General features: G+C 46.9%; 1 protein-coding gene across 1 annotated transcript in view; it reads right to left on the bottom strand.

Moving 5' to 3' along the window:
* LOC104468127 (FERM domain-containing protein 4B-like) overlaps positions 1 to 12,236 on the bottom strand; it is a gene marked incomplete at both ends in the record, with an annotated part of 29,542 nt that extends 17,306 nt beyond the window's left edge. Inside the window, 2 exon segments of the mRNA XM_010082154.1 lie at positions 12,026 to 12,190; positions 12,193 to 12,236. Of these exon segments, the coding sequence (XP_010080456.1) occupies positions 12,026 to 12,190; positions 12,193 to 12,236 (209 nt within the window).
* Positions 12,237 to 16,157: the final 3,921 nt, after the last annotated feature.

The following is a 16,157-nucleotide window of genomic DNA, read 5'->3' as shown; positions in this document are numbered from 1 at the left end:
GTCAAAGGCAAATCAGTTAAGCTCCTGTTTCTTTGCTTAAGTCTCTACAAGACAAATCTCAGGAGACAGTCTGTGCAGAGCTTCTGGTTACTTTTCCTGTGTTTTCCTCCACCCCAGAAGCCATCCCTGACCCACTTGAAACAGAACCTCAGCTTTCCCTGTTATAGGAATAGTTACAGAAGACTAAAAAAATCCCCTTTGAGAAGACTTTTGCATCCCCAGAGACCTGCACCCTGCCCTTGCTGCCTCTTTGCTTCTCCTCAGCCCTGAAGCTCTCTTCCATCTTTAACAACTTCTCCCAGGCTGCTCCTCCATCCCCTCCACCAAACTTCTTGCTTCTCCACCACCTCCCTCCTCACCCCTCCACTGGATTTTTGAGGGAAGGCACCTGAGGCAGGAGACACAGGCAGAGCAAGCTTTGACCAAATGTCAGCCATCCTCTCCAGGCAGCACCATGTCCCCTGAGGGCATCTTGCATCTCTTCCCATCCTACCCCATCAGGATCCTTGCACCCAGCTCATCCTCATCCTCCCCCTGGACTGATCAGCTGCTCTTGTGCTTGGCAGCAGCCCCTCAGAAAACCCAGACACCAGTCTTGAACAGACATTAAGTAAGCAGGCAAAAAAGGCTATATCACAAGTCCATCAGAACTGCCTTTAAATCTGTAACTCTCAAAAAAAAAAAGCAAAGAGCAAGCAAATAAACCAAGAAAAGCCTGAAATCCTAAGCTCTTTGGAAGAAGTCAAAATAGCAGGTATTGGCTGCACCAGGCGCTGAGCAGCGTTTCTGGGGCACTGAGCCAGGCTGCCCAGCGCCAGCACCTTGCCAGGCACTCAGGGTTTGACAGATTTGGACTACTGCACACTCTGCTTTTAAAGCAAAACAAGCTCTGTGGATCAAAGGCTCTTTCTCAACGGCCGTTAACGAGCTCCATGAGCACTTGCTGCATCTCCAGTGCCAGCCTCTTCATGAGGTTTTGTTTTTTTTTCTGGGGGCAAGAGGGGTGGGGGACCTTACTGATGAGACATTTAATAGTTACATGCTGAAAGGAGCTACTGTACCAGGAACTGGCCACCTCTTCTCGGGACTCATGAATCTGTCCTTTGTTCAGTTAAATCATATCTCAGAGCAGGCTAGAAGGGTAATCTCTGAAAATGCTTTTTCTCTGTAATCAGAAATTACAGACCTGCTCTTCAGCTGCAGCAGCAAAGTGACCAGAATCCAGCCTGGATTTAGCACTTTCCAACAGCAGCCAAGGCAGCACTTCCAACAAAGGCAGGAAAAAGCATCTGTAAATGCTGGGAGTAAACAAACAGTCCCTTATCTCCACAATGGAGTGCAAAAGATGCAAAGAAGTTTTAATGGAGTGATCTTTCAGGGCAAAAAATGAACAAGCAAAAATGTTTCAGCCAGCACTACCAAAACACCCCAAAGGCAAACTGACTTTGCTCCACCATACTCTCCTGTGCTCCCAGCTCCAAGCTCCGCATGATGTTTAAGTCAGGAAAAATGTAACAGCACTAAACAATGTTATCTGTTCCTGCTAAGCATCAGAAATTAAAATATAGCCTCTTACCTCCAAGCCACGCACCCTGCTGGTTTAAAAGGACTGGAGAAACCCAAGAAGCATGTAACAGCATGCATGTACTAAGTCTGCATGTTTTCTGTACATGAGAGTTGGAGGAAAGAAGGGAGACACGATCCCGGACTTCTTCTGTTGCCATATAACCTCAAGGAAGTGACCTTCGCATTTGATTACAGATTCAGAAACAAAAGCCTTTCCAGCGTGAGTCAGGGCACACAAGAGGTCGAAACGTGATTGTTAAAAATGGAGGCGAGCTGGGAAAGCATTACCATTATCTTTTTATTTCCTTTCTAATATTAACCCCTTTATTATGAAACAAAACCAAGCGGAAAAAAAAAGGCAATTACCAACCTAAGACACAGCACAAGGTGCCTGCCCTGGGGCAGTGAGACACCTCGCTGTGGGACCACAGTCCCCACCAGCCCCCCTGCGAAGCAGCAGCTGGCCAAGGACCCCCACGCCAACAGCTCTGTGCTTGCTGGGAGCTGCCATCACCCCTCCGGCTCTTCCTCCCAACACATCCCCACCCAGAGGACAGAAGGGACCTTTATGCCAAAACTTGGCATGGGGCTAAAACTTCAAGCCACCTCCGCTTTCACCCTTTGGGACTGGGGAGGCTCACCAACTGATCTGGAGGAACGAGGATAAGAAAAGATCCCAGAGCATCTTCCCAGCCTGCCTGCCCTCGCTTCATATGCTCACGTCTCCGCAGTCCCTTACTACGACAGACGGCCCCAGGAATGGTGTTTCACTGCATTTCCCAAACCCCTTTCCAAAGCACGGGTCTGCTGCCTCTGATGTGGGCACTGCATGCCGGGGAGGGAACCGGGGGTGCAGACAGAGCTGACACCCTTGGCCGTCAATCTGAATTTGTGGTCATCGATCTGAATTTGTTCTGGGGACAGGGATAATCTCCTGGAGTGCAGTTTGCTGCGGGTAGAGGGGTAAAGTCAGTCATCTACCTGCTTCTCCCTTTGCAGGACTGTTTTCTGGGTGCAAAACACCGAGTTATACTTTGTCTCCCCAATTTCTTCTCTTGTGCATCAGCCAAGGCTTCACACACCTCCGGGCTTTGTCGAGCAACGCTAACTGTGTCAGTGTGTCAGGCAAGTGCACAAAACTGAGCTGTCCTCCAAAAGAAATGTCAAACGACTGCATAACACTGCTTTCACAGAAAACAGGAAAAAAAACAAAAAACCCCCAAAAAACCAAAACAAAACAGAAAAAGCAAAGCACTATGCACCCGAGCCCAGAAGGCTGTAACCTCCAGAGCCCCAACCTGACCTCCAGGCAGGTACGCAAGAGGCACAAGGTCTCAAATTTACACACACAGTTATTTCAAAAATCTTAAATACAAGCCTGTTCCTCCCTCACAAACACAGCTCAGCATTATTAACTTCATTTTGTGCAACATGAAAATGGGTACCCAAGCTTTCCAATCACCCCCCGGACTCACATCCTCAGGCCACATGGGTTACAGGAGGCAGGCTGATGCCAAGGGAACAGCACAGCCCAGGACCACAGCATCCAACATTGGCTGGAAGATACAGGCCAGGGAGAGCATCACAAAACACTACCAGAGCGGGGAGGAACTCTGGACACACACCAAGACAACCTCACCCGGGAGCAAGAACAGCCTCTTCCCTTTAGCTGGATGCTCTTCTTTGGTTATTTATGCTTCCCTCTGAGCAGTCACTATGCACAGAGAGGACAAACCATGAAGACTTTTACACCCCAATATTTATGATCCACAGATCTATTCTATCAGAAAAAAAAGTTCAACACCCGGAACAAACTAACTTGCTTTTATCAGAACAGGAAGCAAGAATCTCAAACTTCTGAAAGCAACACCTCAAACCCACAGTTCCCACTTCTCAGAGGTACTGAGCCCTCTTGGTCCAGCAAAACTCCCCGAAACAGGAGGTTTGTATACCAGGCATTTGAGGCCAACAACACACTCTATTAAGCTGCAAGGCACAGAGTAAAGCCAGAGCCTTAGTGATGCTGCTGGGAAGAGCAGCAGGGCTGCGTGGTCCACACGATCAAAGAGCGTGAGCCAGCCCCGCTGCCCTCCATCAATCACCAGCAATCCAAACACCTCCAGAGAACAACTCAACCCAGCTACCCCAGACACCTGGGATGCAGTGAGGTGCCAGAGGTGTCTCGCCCTCCTTGTTTAATACAGAAGAACTAGCTTTGATCTAATATCCACCTTTTAAATAGCTGCAGACAGATTTTTTTTCCCCCCAAAGTTACTTCATAAAAGTTAATATTCTCACAGTCAGGAGACTACAAAAGCTTTCCACACAATGCCCAGTATCACAGTTTCATGAAGAAATCATGAGCTGGCCCCACATCAGGCAGGAGGATGCCATGTCAGGTCCAGTCCAGCCAGCTGGTCCAGACTGTACCAGCAACCTAAGGGGTGGCAGCCGAGACAGTTTTGGGAGAGTATTTCAGAGTAATAAACTTGTGTTTGTCTCCAAAACACAGAAGCCAAAGCCCCAAAATAAGATGGAAAATAGACAGTGAATCATGTTTCCTTGGAGAAATGACGTGAAGGTTACCTGGGTGGTGCCAGCCTCTGCCCTGCTGGAATAACCACAGGGACAGGAATAGCTGGAGGAGGGGAAAGGCACAGCTCCTTGGAGGATCCAGGGCTTCCAAACAAATACAGATCTGGGCTCTGTAATTCATCTCTACCCTGGGCCACAGAGTTTTTCTAACCCCAAAGAAAAATTAGAGTTTAAAAGAAATACAGCATACCTGTAAGAGGTTCCAGCAGTGGAAAGCTGCTGGAGCTGCGAGAGTCAAACAGGGGAGCAGTCTCTGCAGTCCAGGGGCCATGGGGAGAAGAGCTGGTGTCTGGGGAGAGCAGCACTGCGACACCTCCCCAAAGGGCACGTAACCCCGCAGCTAACGCAGCACAGCCCAGCCTCTCTGAATGAGGTGAGCAGATGCAACATGCTTGATATTAGAGAGGAATTACTCACTCCCACTTTCACTACAGCTTAGCAAACACCAACTTGCACATCTGCTGCCTGCACCTGCCCAACCAGATTGCCAATAGCCTTCATCTACACCAACACGCTCTCCCAAAACAACTGTGGCAACCAGACACGTCCAGTTCTGCGTCAGCCAAACAACTCTGCACTCAGTATCATGGGGACCTCTTTACCTAGGGCAGACACCTTTCTGGAGAGACAGGAAAAAAAAAAGAGGGGAACAATCTGTGTAAAACCTCACTCTTCCTTTCCCGTTGCACTTCTGCTGCCTTTTTTTCCCCTACCTGTTTATTTTCTCACACTTTCTTGCAACTTCGTGCTCAGTCTAGAGTATTGGGGGCTTTTATATACACTTGAATGCAGTCAGGATGCCTTTCTTTTATTCCCTGGTCTCTGCCCTCTCTTTGCACAGCCTGTACTTTCACTACTATGTAATACCCTCCTGCTCTTTCAGCTTATGCACATCCCTCCTCCCATCCTGCCTACACAAGATGCCAACAAGCGTGGCTTTCTCCACACCGTTCACCCTCCACCCAGCCCACATCACCCTACCTGGAAACCGCTGCCCCAATGAAAGGCAGAACCAGGGTGCTCAGAAAACAGCACTCAGTGAGCAATGGCCATGCAGTATCAGCGCTGTGTGCAGTAACTTCTCCATCAGCACTCCCAGCTCTGCTGGCACCATGCGTTTGCACCCGATGGAGAGCAGGAAGATGAACACCGGGACACCCATCACCAGGAAACCGATCACTGGGACAGCACCTATTCTACATCAGCTGGAAAAGCCACCACAGAAACCATCACAGTCCTTAAATCTCACGTTGCTTGGCTTGTCAATGATGGCATTTAATGGCTAGACAACAGCACATTCAGGCTATTCTCAGCATTTTGATGACCCTTATTCTTCCCACCTCTCCTTCCCCAACCTGCTGAGTTGATAGATGTTTAAATGAATGACAGACCAATTAGCAGGGAAAAGCGTCCATGTGTATTTGTGTGTGGGAGGGTATTTAAGCTAATATATTCCAGCTCTGATAGCTTTATCCTCTTTGCAGTCTCTGAGAATGAACTGGCCTCCATCTGTACAGAAGATTAGTAGAATTACTAATCACTAATTATGACTCAGAGGTTTTAAGAGCAATGCAGACTATACAAGGGTGGCCTGATTTTCAGAAAATGGAGACAAAGATAGCACAGTGTTATTTTAAGCACATGGACAGTCCATCCATGATTGGAGAGAACTGCAGTGACAGCACTAGAAAAAGGACTGACAGGAAGCTAAACACTGACAAAAAAATGAAGTAAGGAAAAAACAGCGTGTGCCTGAAACACTTTTCATTTTCCTTTTCATAAGCCTCTTGTCCAGTCAGAGCAAGCTGGCCAGCCTCTCTCACAAAAGTGAAACAGATTTATCCAGGCAAATTCACGCAGTGATACCTTTGTATGGGAGCCTGGTTCTGAAAAGTGGCGCCAGCGACATTTGAAATCTAACGTATTTTGTGAACTGCATCAGATCGAAGAAAAAAATATTTATACAGGCCAAAGCAGTTAGTGAATAGAAGGCTCTGTCTGAAACTGGCACCGTGACACCCTGAAGGAAATGAGATGAAGTTCACAGTCTGGTTGTGAAGTTTGTCTGCGAGGGAAGAGGCAGGAGCAGTACAAAAATCGTATTTTTGTTTGAATAAACTCTCTTGAACAGAAAACACTATACGTCATGAGCTCAAATGGAAATATGTCTGGCAGAGAGCTTTAGAAAGCTGCTGTTGGAAGTGTATAAAGCCAAGTTTAACTCTGTCAGGAGGCGGTGCCCAGAGCTAGTCCTGCTCTCAGCTGAGAGTCCCGCAAAGCCCCAGCTATGGGGAAGCCTCTGTGTGTTCTCCTCAGCGTGACAGGGGTTTCAAGCAAAGCCAAAACTCTGGTTTGTACGAGCAGTGTCAAAGCTTTAGATCAGATCCCTTCAAAAAGAAAAACAGCTAGATGAAGGCAGTCAGAGCAGAGCTTCTCCAGAACAATTAGTAATTCCCAGTGCCCAGGTCTGAAGCTTTGAAGGGACATGTACTCAGCATCCTCTAAAAAGGTTCCCTTTTGAAAGCCCTGACCCATAAGGATGCCCAAAATGCTTCCTCCAAGCACACTCCTGGGGTCTGTCTGGTGCGGAGGAAGGAAAGCTCTGCCCTGACACAGCACTCCCCCAGTGCTCACCCTCCCTTCTTCAACAGTTTCATCACTGTGAAAAGAAAAGGAAAAATTTATCTCCAGTTCTGTGGTCAGCATTTTTTTATAATGAAAAGTTAAGGTGTGGTAGTAGAGGAAACACAGTCCTCGCTATCCAAACTAACAACGTTAGCACCATAGGAAACAGAAGCTGACTGCTTCCTCTCTCGCTCCTCCACCCCAGGTATGTATGGGATGGACACATGTACAAAGCTTATTTATTGTGATTCATCAGCAAATTTTGTTTTTTCACTTCACACAAAGGAAATGACCTTTCAGAGGTTAAAAAGCACTTTGTCCAAGAAGCCACATGAATTCAATTGACACTTTTACACCAGTGATTGTTAACCAAACGACCAGTGCAACTGAATAGCTTAATCGCAGAGATGCTCCCATACCCAGTTTCATGTCCAGCAGGTATTAATCACATCGTGTCATCCTATTCTGCAGGAAGTTTGGAGACATTTTGCCTTGTTTCTCTTTTCCACTTTACATCAAGCAGACTGACACACATTTTAACCCTGACACTAAAGCAGTTTTTATAAAATTAGTTGCATTATCAAACAGACTTTGATGCAATGTTTCTCTCACACTTTAAGCATCAGGGCCAATGAGGAATGACTGTGCCAGGGGATTTATAGAAAAAAAAAAGCTGGTATTCATACCTCAGGGGAAGATGTGCACCAGAAGATGGTAGTGCAATGAAAGTCAGGCCAGTGGTAACACAAGTAGCTAAACACAGGATAGATGTTGATCCTGAAAAGTTTTTGGCTTTGTTGCTGCATATTAACCTCATTTATATAAAACTTTCACTTTGTTTTACTGCTCTACAATAAAATCTAAGACAGGCAGCCTATAAACCCAGCATGTGGAGAGCCCTGCCAAAAGCATTATTTCAGAAGAAGTGTCAGGACACCCAGAAGTGCCACACTATCCCATTGTGGTCATTGGGGGTGCTCTGGGAAGACCCCCAAAGCCCAGCTGGCAGGCCAGAGTGCTTCGTGCCAGATCTCTGCAACAAAACACAGCCCTTGCTCCTCTGCTCCTAGGAAATGGGTACTCTTGGACGAAGGCTTCTATGTGAATTCTCACCTAGGATTTTTTCCAAGCCATAATAGCCCCAATAGCTCGTATTGACTTGCTGCAGTTAGAAGGATCTATGCCAGCTCTTCCATCAGCTGTCTCTGCAAGTCTGTTTTTTTTCTAGGACAGGCTTTCAAATGCTCTCTGCCACAGACAAGACAATGGTCCCTGGCATACAACCCAAGAACTCAGAATAAGGATAAACTCACATACTGTAAAACCCTCCTCCCCTTGCTTGGGTTCAGAGGTTATTTTGGAGCAAAGCTGGACACCCCGTCAGCACTTTGGCTCACAAACTCCTCCAGATGAATAAGCCTGGGCAAAGAGAGCATCCCTTCTCCTTTGGCAGATAAGACAGATGACAACAACCACCCTGGAGCAGAGACCAGCTTGGGGAAATGCCTGAGCTTGGGCTCGCTGGGCTGGGGCTGAAGTCCCAGCACCAGTGACCAGGTGAAACAACAACCAGTAAGCCCTTCCTACACACACATGCTAGAAACAAGGAGGCTAAAGAGAAGGTGACTGACAAAGGCTGGTTTGTTCTTGTTGGATTTTTTTTTTTTTTTCTACTTAAATCTGGTAAGGCAGGTAAAGGCTTTATGCTGCCAGAGAGGATTTCAGCCTCCCCGGCGAGACAGCTCTGCCCGCGTGACAACCTCTGCACCCGCCGACTTCAGAAGACATAGGTGAGAGCCTGGTCTAGGAGCATGAAGGTGTTAGTGCTTCTCTGTGCTGAGAGTCAAGTTCAGGTCTCCCATGAGGCTAGCAAGCATTTTATTAAAAAAAAAAACCAAAAAACAAACAAAACCAAACCAAAACATACACACACAAAAATCCCAGAAGTTCCCAGTCCAGGGAGAAGAAATCCTACTGGCTTTCTTTCACCCCAATAATACACTGATGATTGAAAAAAAAGAGACCTGCTGGCAGTGTCCAACTCACCCAAAAATAGCCACTGACCCACAAAATGACATGAACCCCAAATACAGATCAAAGCAAACTGAAGCCTCCAGGGCTGACCAGCGAGCACCCGTCACTCACTCTTCCCTGCATGTCCCTTGCACATAGCTCAGGGACAAAGTTTTGAGTTTTTCCTTGATTTTTTTATACCGCACACAGCCCAGGGAGCCCTCAGAGAGGGCAAAAGTGTAAGTTCAGTCAGAAGAGCTTGTATATACAACCTGTGGTATTTTTCACACCTGGAATCTGAATGTGAAGGAGTTACAGCAACATGGACATTCTTGATGAAGCCAACGTGGGAAAGGACTTTGTTAAGCACCTGTCCAGGTGCCAATATTAACAAGAACACAAGGCAAAATCATGCTTTCATGTGGCTGCACTAACTACAGGACTTCTAGCAAAATTTTTACAAGATAAATAGCATCCCTGGCAGGTAGGAAACTGTTTTACATCCATTTGAAAAAGAGCAGGGGCACAGAGAAGGAAGACCAATTTGCCCAAGACAATGCAGCATCTATGGTAATACAGCATCTATGGTAATGCAGCATCCATGGACACCACAACATCCACCTCTTCAGAGAAACAACCCCATGGAGAGCTCTGCACGGCATGGTTTGCTCCTGTTTTGCTCCACAAGAGTAACACCACATGGTTCAGAGTACATCTCTGTATGCAGGGGTCATGTGGCTACCATCTCCAGGTGTTCCCATAGCTTGAAGTGTTTAAAAAAATGGGAAAAAAAAAAGTATTTGATCCAATCTCTTACAGGGCTCCGATATCCAAACAAACTGGTGACATTTAACGCTGTGTGCTCAGTCTTGCACCCACGGGACTCAGCCAGGACACCGCCAGTGGTTTCAACAGCAAAGAGCCAAGACTACAGCACAAAGCAACGTTACACACCCCAACAAGGAAGAGCTGCAGGGCATTCTTTCAGCCATCTCTTTAACACACCCTGAATTACCACTAGGAAATCCCTGACACTGAAGTGCCAGAGTCACCGTGTTCCTGCCCGGTTTCATCTCCCAGGGATGACCCTTGGAGCAGTGAGCATGGGGCAACAGGTCCCAGCACATCACCAGCAGCCTGGCTCTCCTCATGGCTGTGACAAGCTGTGGGCAGAGGGGAGCAAGGAAGGGGCACTTCTAGTCCACCCCCTGCTCAAAGGCCACCTGGAAGGATGACAGAAGGACCAATCTCTCTTTTTACCCATTTTCACATCCTCACTTTAGGACACAGGGACAAGTCAGCAATACTTTTCATAAAGACGATGAAAGATCAATCCACCAACAGCCACTTGGACACAGTAAGTTTGGGCAGAGATACAGTCATGCTTTGTTTCGGAAAGAAAAAAAATCTCTTTTCACTTCAAGCCAACCATCGGAGAATCGCAGCTGAACAGGCTGAATACAGCTGTTGTCAGAGCTGGTCCTTACCCTGCTGTTACTCCAGCCCTGGAGGGATGGTGTTTGCCTCTGCGAGGATGCAGCAGGGAGCAAAGGCAGTATGAGCTCCACGCTCTTTACATGAACGGACAGACTCCAAAAATCACTCCCACAGAGCACAGGTGTATCTGGATTTTATTTCTAGAGAAAGGAGGGAGCTAGGGCTGCATCCCACATTTCTTCAGGCCAGTAAAGGTGGGCACACAGTGAGCAATGATGCCTGTACTCCTGCATTCCCAAACTGTACAAGATCTGTATTCCTCAAGTGACATGTGTCATACATACCACAAAGGATTTACATCCATCATCTGTGCAAGAAGCCAAGATGCATTTGAGTGCTTGGAAGCATTTCTATCACCATAAATCTGTTCTCCCACTACTGGGCATACCTTAAAGCTAAACAGCAACAGATCTCTTTGGGATTAAATAGGCACGGATGTCCTTCTAGCATGACTTTCCCATGGAAGTTACATCCTGTAACATTTTATCTCCTGTTCTGGAGAGCTGTTTGCAATGAGCTGTGTCATTCTCTGTATTACAACACACCAGGGAGAGCAGAGAAACAGCTTTAAAATATTTAACATAATCTAGCAAACACACACACTGACACTGCAAGCAGGCACACATCACAAGTTTATATGCGAGACAAAAATAAATACAGACACACAAAAATAAATAACTGCCAGCAAAAACAGACTCCAAAAAGAGTGACACCACCCTAACTGTAACTGATGCCACAGTAATGCAAGTACAGTGCTGTTACTTCTTTGCCTGCAGGAAGAGGAGCCTCCCAACAGTTTTTTCAGGACTTGTTGCAGCCCCCCCCCAACAGCAGTGCCTTTGCAATGCAAAGTACTCACACAGGCAGTCGGCTGCCATTCAGTGACATGAACACAAACCAACAGCAGAAAAAGCTACAGCCAGTCTCCCACAGCAGCATCTTGCTCTAAGCACCCGACAGCAACGTGGGCTGAGCTGGGGTCAGTCTCCCACATCCCAAGCATAGGGATGGTGATAGCAGCATAAGGGGCTCCGAGGGGCTGCGATACAGGCGCAGTTGGCTGCTGAAGCAGTTTTAGATAAACTGGCTGATAAAACACACATAATGTAGAAAAATCACAGAATGGTTTGGGTTGGAAAGGACCTTAAAGATCGAGTTCCAACCCCCCGCCCTGGGCAGGGACACCTCCCACTAGCCCAGGTTGCTCAAAGCCTCATCCAGCCTGGCCTTGAACCCCTCCAGGGATGGGGCATCCACAGCTTCTCTGGGCAACCTGGGACACTGCCTCACCATCCTCACAGGAAAAAAATTCTTCCTAATATCTAATCTAAATCTACCCTCTTTCAGTTTAAAACCATCACCCCTTGTGCTATCACTACACCCCCCTGACCAAGAGTGCCTCCCCATCTCTCCTGTACCCCCCCCTTTCAGCACTGGAAGGGGGAAAATATCTCCCCCAAACCCCGAATTCAAAGCAGACACGCAGCATGGGCTGTTTGACATCAATATGGGGCATCAGCTCAGACCCAGGTTATAAGCCTGCCAAGTATCCTCACACCGGGGCTGCATCAGCTGTCGCTCTGCCTCAATGCTCTTCACCTCGCCCCATCCCAGCTGCCTCGCCCAAGGTGTGCACACTGCAGAATCAGACAGGTGAGCAAGCACATGCCCCTCAGGTGGTACAATACTTTTTTAACAAAACCTAGGGCAATCACTAGAGGTTTTTTACCTGGTAAACATCCTGGAGGCCGCACCACGCTCGCAGGGCTTGCCGGCATGCCCGCAGCCGGGCAGCGTACCACCTCCTCAGCGCTGCCACCGTCACCGTCCAGACGAAGCGGCTCCCGCTGAACAGCACATCCTCCACCCCGCACATGAACACCGAAGCCATCAGCTGCTCCCACCAGCAGAACGCAAACCCCCGTCCCGGCTGGCTCTCGCTCACTCGTTCAAGCGCCTGGCATGATGGCAGCCCGGCTTTATAGGATGGGCGGGAGGGCAGGGGTGTTGCACAGAGCCAGGGTCAAGCCTTAAAACAAACTCCTCTTTCACGGCGCTTCCTGGGCAGATTCCCAGGCATGCCCCAGCGCCTGAAGCTGAGCCAGCGGCTGCAGTAGCTCAGCCCTACCAGCAGCTCACACAGCAGCCTTGTCCTTCTTAGCAGCTTATATAAATCTCTCTTAAGCTCCAGTAGCTACCACTATGTTTTCTAATTAAATTTTAACCCTTTTGCCATATGCCCTGACAACAACCCCATTTAGACGCTTGCAGAAGGAGAAGGAAATCATCACCACTGCACTTCAGAAAGCCAGGCAGGCTCTTCAGGCACAGCTCCTGCCTAACCCATGGTGCTATCTGCCTCCAACACCTCATTATCTGCCATACTAGGAACAAAGCTGTCATCATTTTCTCCCGGCTGAGCCCGCGCTCAAATTATAGCCTAGAAATCCTATTTTTAAAAAAGCACCTTCGGGAGCCAGAGAGCAGAGAGAAAAGGATCAGAAGAGCTCCTGTAAATAGATGCACAAAGTTCTCTTCCAGCTTGGATCGCAGCAGATGTCCACAGTGCAGAGCCACCTCCCTGCTCCACAGCTCTCCCTTGGCTGTTTCATCCTACCGATTAAACTCTCAACACCCGCTAAAGAGATGATTTTGCTCTAATCTTAAACTAACATCACTCCATTAATGCAGCACTTGCTCCATAAGAAAAAACAGAGCTGCCCATGCTTGGCTGAGCTCTTCACAAACAGCCCACAGCAAATCAACATAGAAATAATAGCCCACAAGAGACTCCAGCCTTGCCTCCATAGTCAGTATAAAATTAAACAGCGCCCTGCCCTTCTGGGGCTTAAACTGTTACTGCTGGCAAGCTGCACCTTTCGTTTGTGAGATCCTTCCCATTAAAAGCTAAGGGATGGTGGAAGTCAAAGGGCAATGAATCTTTAAGACCCCTCAAAGGATTTTACACTTCCTAAGCTTTTTAGGACAGAAGCTGTGGGGGGCCCCACATACCACTATCAGCACCTTGCTGAAGGAGCTACTCCAAGAGCAGATTTCTGGCTAAAACAATCAAGAAGACAAACATCTCTGTGAAAGTAATCCCTCTTGTGCAATGAAATGAATGAAAAGGGGGCAGGAACAGCTTGTGTAAAGGCTGCATAGGAGAGCTAAATCCCATGGTGCTGCTGGTACCGCTTCCCCAAGGGCACTGTCTGGTCTCTACACCAGAGCTGCAGCAGCTCTGTCCCAAGTGCTGTTTGTGGGAGGAAGACACCCTGCAGGCTCATAGCAGTGTGAGTATTCACAAAACCCATTTCATTTCATATTTATCAACCTTCACGTTGCAGGAGCCTACGCTCATGGCACAGTCAGCTCCTGTGCTGTAGTTGGGGTGATGTAATTCTGCACAGACAAGTGCCTGTTTTACACAGGGTTCGGACCTGTGTGTCTCCAAGCATCCCACTTTTTCCTTTTACCTGTAACAAAGGAAGAGTGGCTTTGCTCCTCTTGATGCTGCTATCTGCTGGCTATGCTGCTGCCAGTGAGTTTAAATCTCTCCCAGACTTGCTTTCACACAAGGAAAAAAATAACAATGTTTTAAACATTATTAGAAGCTCTTACAAAGTGAGCCAGTGCAGAGATACAGCTTGCTATAACAAGAGGCAAGTAAAAACTCAGCTCCTGCAATTAAAATCCAGCATCCATACACCCACCCCAGGAGTTCTGTTGCTCCTTTGAATGCTGTCTCAGAGCCTGTGGCCACAAGGAAGTCTTTCTCCTCCTCCAACATTGCCCATCACCACTGCTCCATGTTTAGAGGACTTTAACATCAACATGAATGTACAAAAAGAGTTTCCAGTTTCTACCAAGAGAGAGCAGTGACAAATATCTAGAGTCATGCCAACAACCTAAGCCAGCGCCAGGCTTGGCAGCGGGTATTTGCCATTCCCTCAGATAACTCTGCTTTGGAGAGGAACTAGCCAGGAAAATCTCCAGTGGCAGCTGTGTGTTATGGTCAAGTCATATCCAAATTTAAACACAGATGTAAAAAGAAAATCCAATTTTCAAGTTTCATTTCTAAAAGAAAAGAAAAGGAGCTTTGTACTTAAAGAAACAGTGCAGGCAACAACCCCGTCCTGTGCCAGGAAAATCTAATCAACCCACTATTAAAGTTTAAATGCTTCTGCTGTGCCTGCTGTCTTCAGTGCCTTTTTGTTTTCCTTATCACCTAATCAGAGAGGAAAAATTAAGGATGAGGATTTCCTCCTTTAACACAGCCCCCTCGAACCTGGGACATAGCGTTGAACACCCACAGAACAAAGAAAGAGCAAAGAAAGTTTGATGCAAAGGGCTAAATGCAATTTAGAATAATTTTGGTGGTTTAATATGCAGCTGATGAATTATTGATTCAAATCAATCTTAGTCTTCTATTGACTTTCACTGTCAGAACCTGATTGCAAGTGGGTTCATTTTAAGTACCTAAATAATATCCAGGCTCCTTGGAGTCAGAACAGAGATCACAGAAAACTCAGCAAGGGAAAGGCAGTAGGATACCGAGATGTTTTCCAGAGGCTGCAGTAGCTAGATCATCTCTATTCTATAAGGAAGGGGGTAAAAGATAGATATCTCAGGAAAGGCCTTTGTAGATGTACACACCGCTTTCAAGAGAACATAAGAGACAGCTGCTGCAAACCTATTTGATGTACAGTCATATGAACAACAGGGCATTCATTTCTGGTAAGGAATAAGGCTACACAACAGGAATCTAAGGAGAACATAGCTTAAAGAAGAAGATAGAAAATGATGTGTGACAGATTCATGCTTTTCCTTTTGTTATTGATTGTAGTTCCTGAATAACGAGTATTAAAAGAGAACAAAAGTTTGCTGCTAGCATAACAGGAAAAGATCGCAAGTGGATTCTCAGACTTCCTTGCATGTTATCTTCTGTACCAAATGAATGGAACGAGGCTGAGCTGAATCGCTGCTTTTCTTTTCAAAGTAGCTCATATGAAGTTCACATGAATAGAGAATTCACCTACCTGTGAGACCACAGGACAAGAGCAATCTTCCCTTATCTGCAAAGCAGTGTTGACCCTAGATATGACTTTTGATTAGAAATACAGGAAAAAAGACACACACAGTCCCTAGTGGCAGGTAATGAAATTAAAGCTGTGATCATTTTTTGGTCTCTGAAGCTTCAACAGTAAAAGTTGAGTTATTGTGCAGATGCACAAAATGCCTGATTATACGTACTAGCAGATGTCTATCCTAACTGGTGCTTTAAAACACACTTTAATCCATATTTTCTCATATATTGACTACACGATTGCAACTAATATTTATAACATTCTGTAGAGCAAGCAGTGAAGTTCAGCAGAGACAGAAAACCCACAAAGACAGCCCTCAAGTTTATGAGACAGTTCTGTTTCATGGCACACATCATACTTTTAAATCTGCTGCTACCTCAACTCCAAGGGATCAGACCCTCAAGCCCCGATACCCTGGGATGGTCTCAGGGCAGTGATAAGCATCGTTGAGGTCCACGCTAGGACCAACGGGCTGTGGTACCACCAACGGGCTGTGGTCCACTGAATTCCCACCAGAGACCAGCTGCAGTCCCACCTAGTCCTGCTGCACCCAGACACGTTTCCTCCCACCAGAGACCAGCTGCAGTCCCACCTCATCCCGCTGCACCCAAACATGTTTCTTCTTTCTGCATAAAACTCTGTGCAGATTTTCATCAACATTGTCCCATTTTACTCCAGTTACGAGCTCTGCATAAAACTCTGTGCAGATTTTCATCATTGTCCCATTTTACTCCAGTTACAAGCCAACTGTGCATGATTAAAAAAATTTAAAAA

This window comes from Pterocles gutturalis, unplaced genomic scaffold, assembly GCF_000699245.1.
Source record: "Pterocles gutturalis isolate BGI_N339 unplaced genomic scaffold, ASM69924v1 scaffold16139, whole genome shotgun sequence".
Classification (NCBI taxonomy): Eukaryota; Metazoa; Chordata; class Aves; order Pterocliformes; family Pteroclidae; genus Pterocles; species Pterocles gutturalis.
The sequence above is the reverse complement of the archived record's forward strand: the minus strand, read 5'-3'. Positions and strand labels throughout refer to the sequence as shown.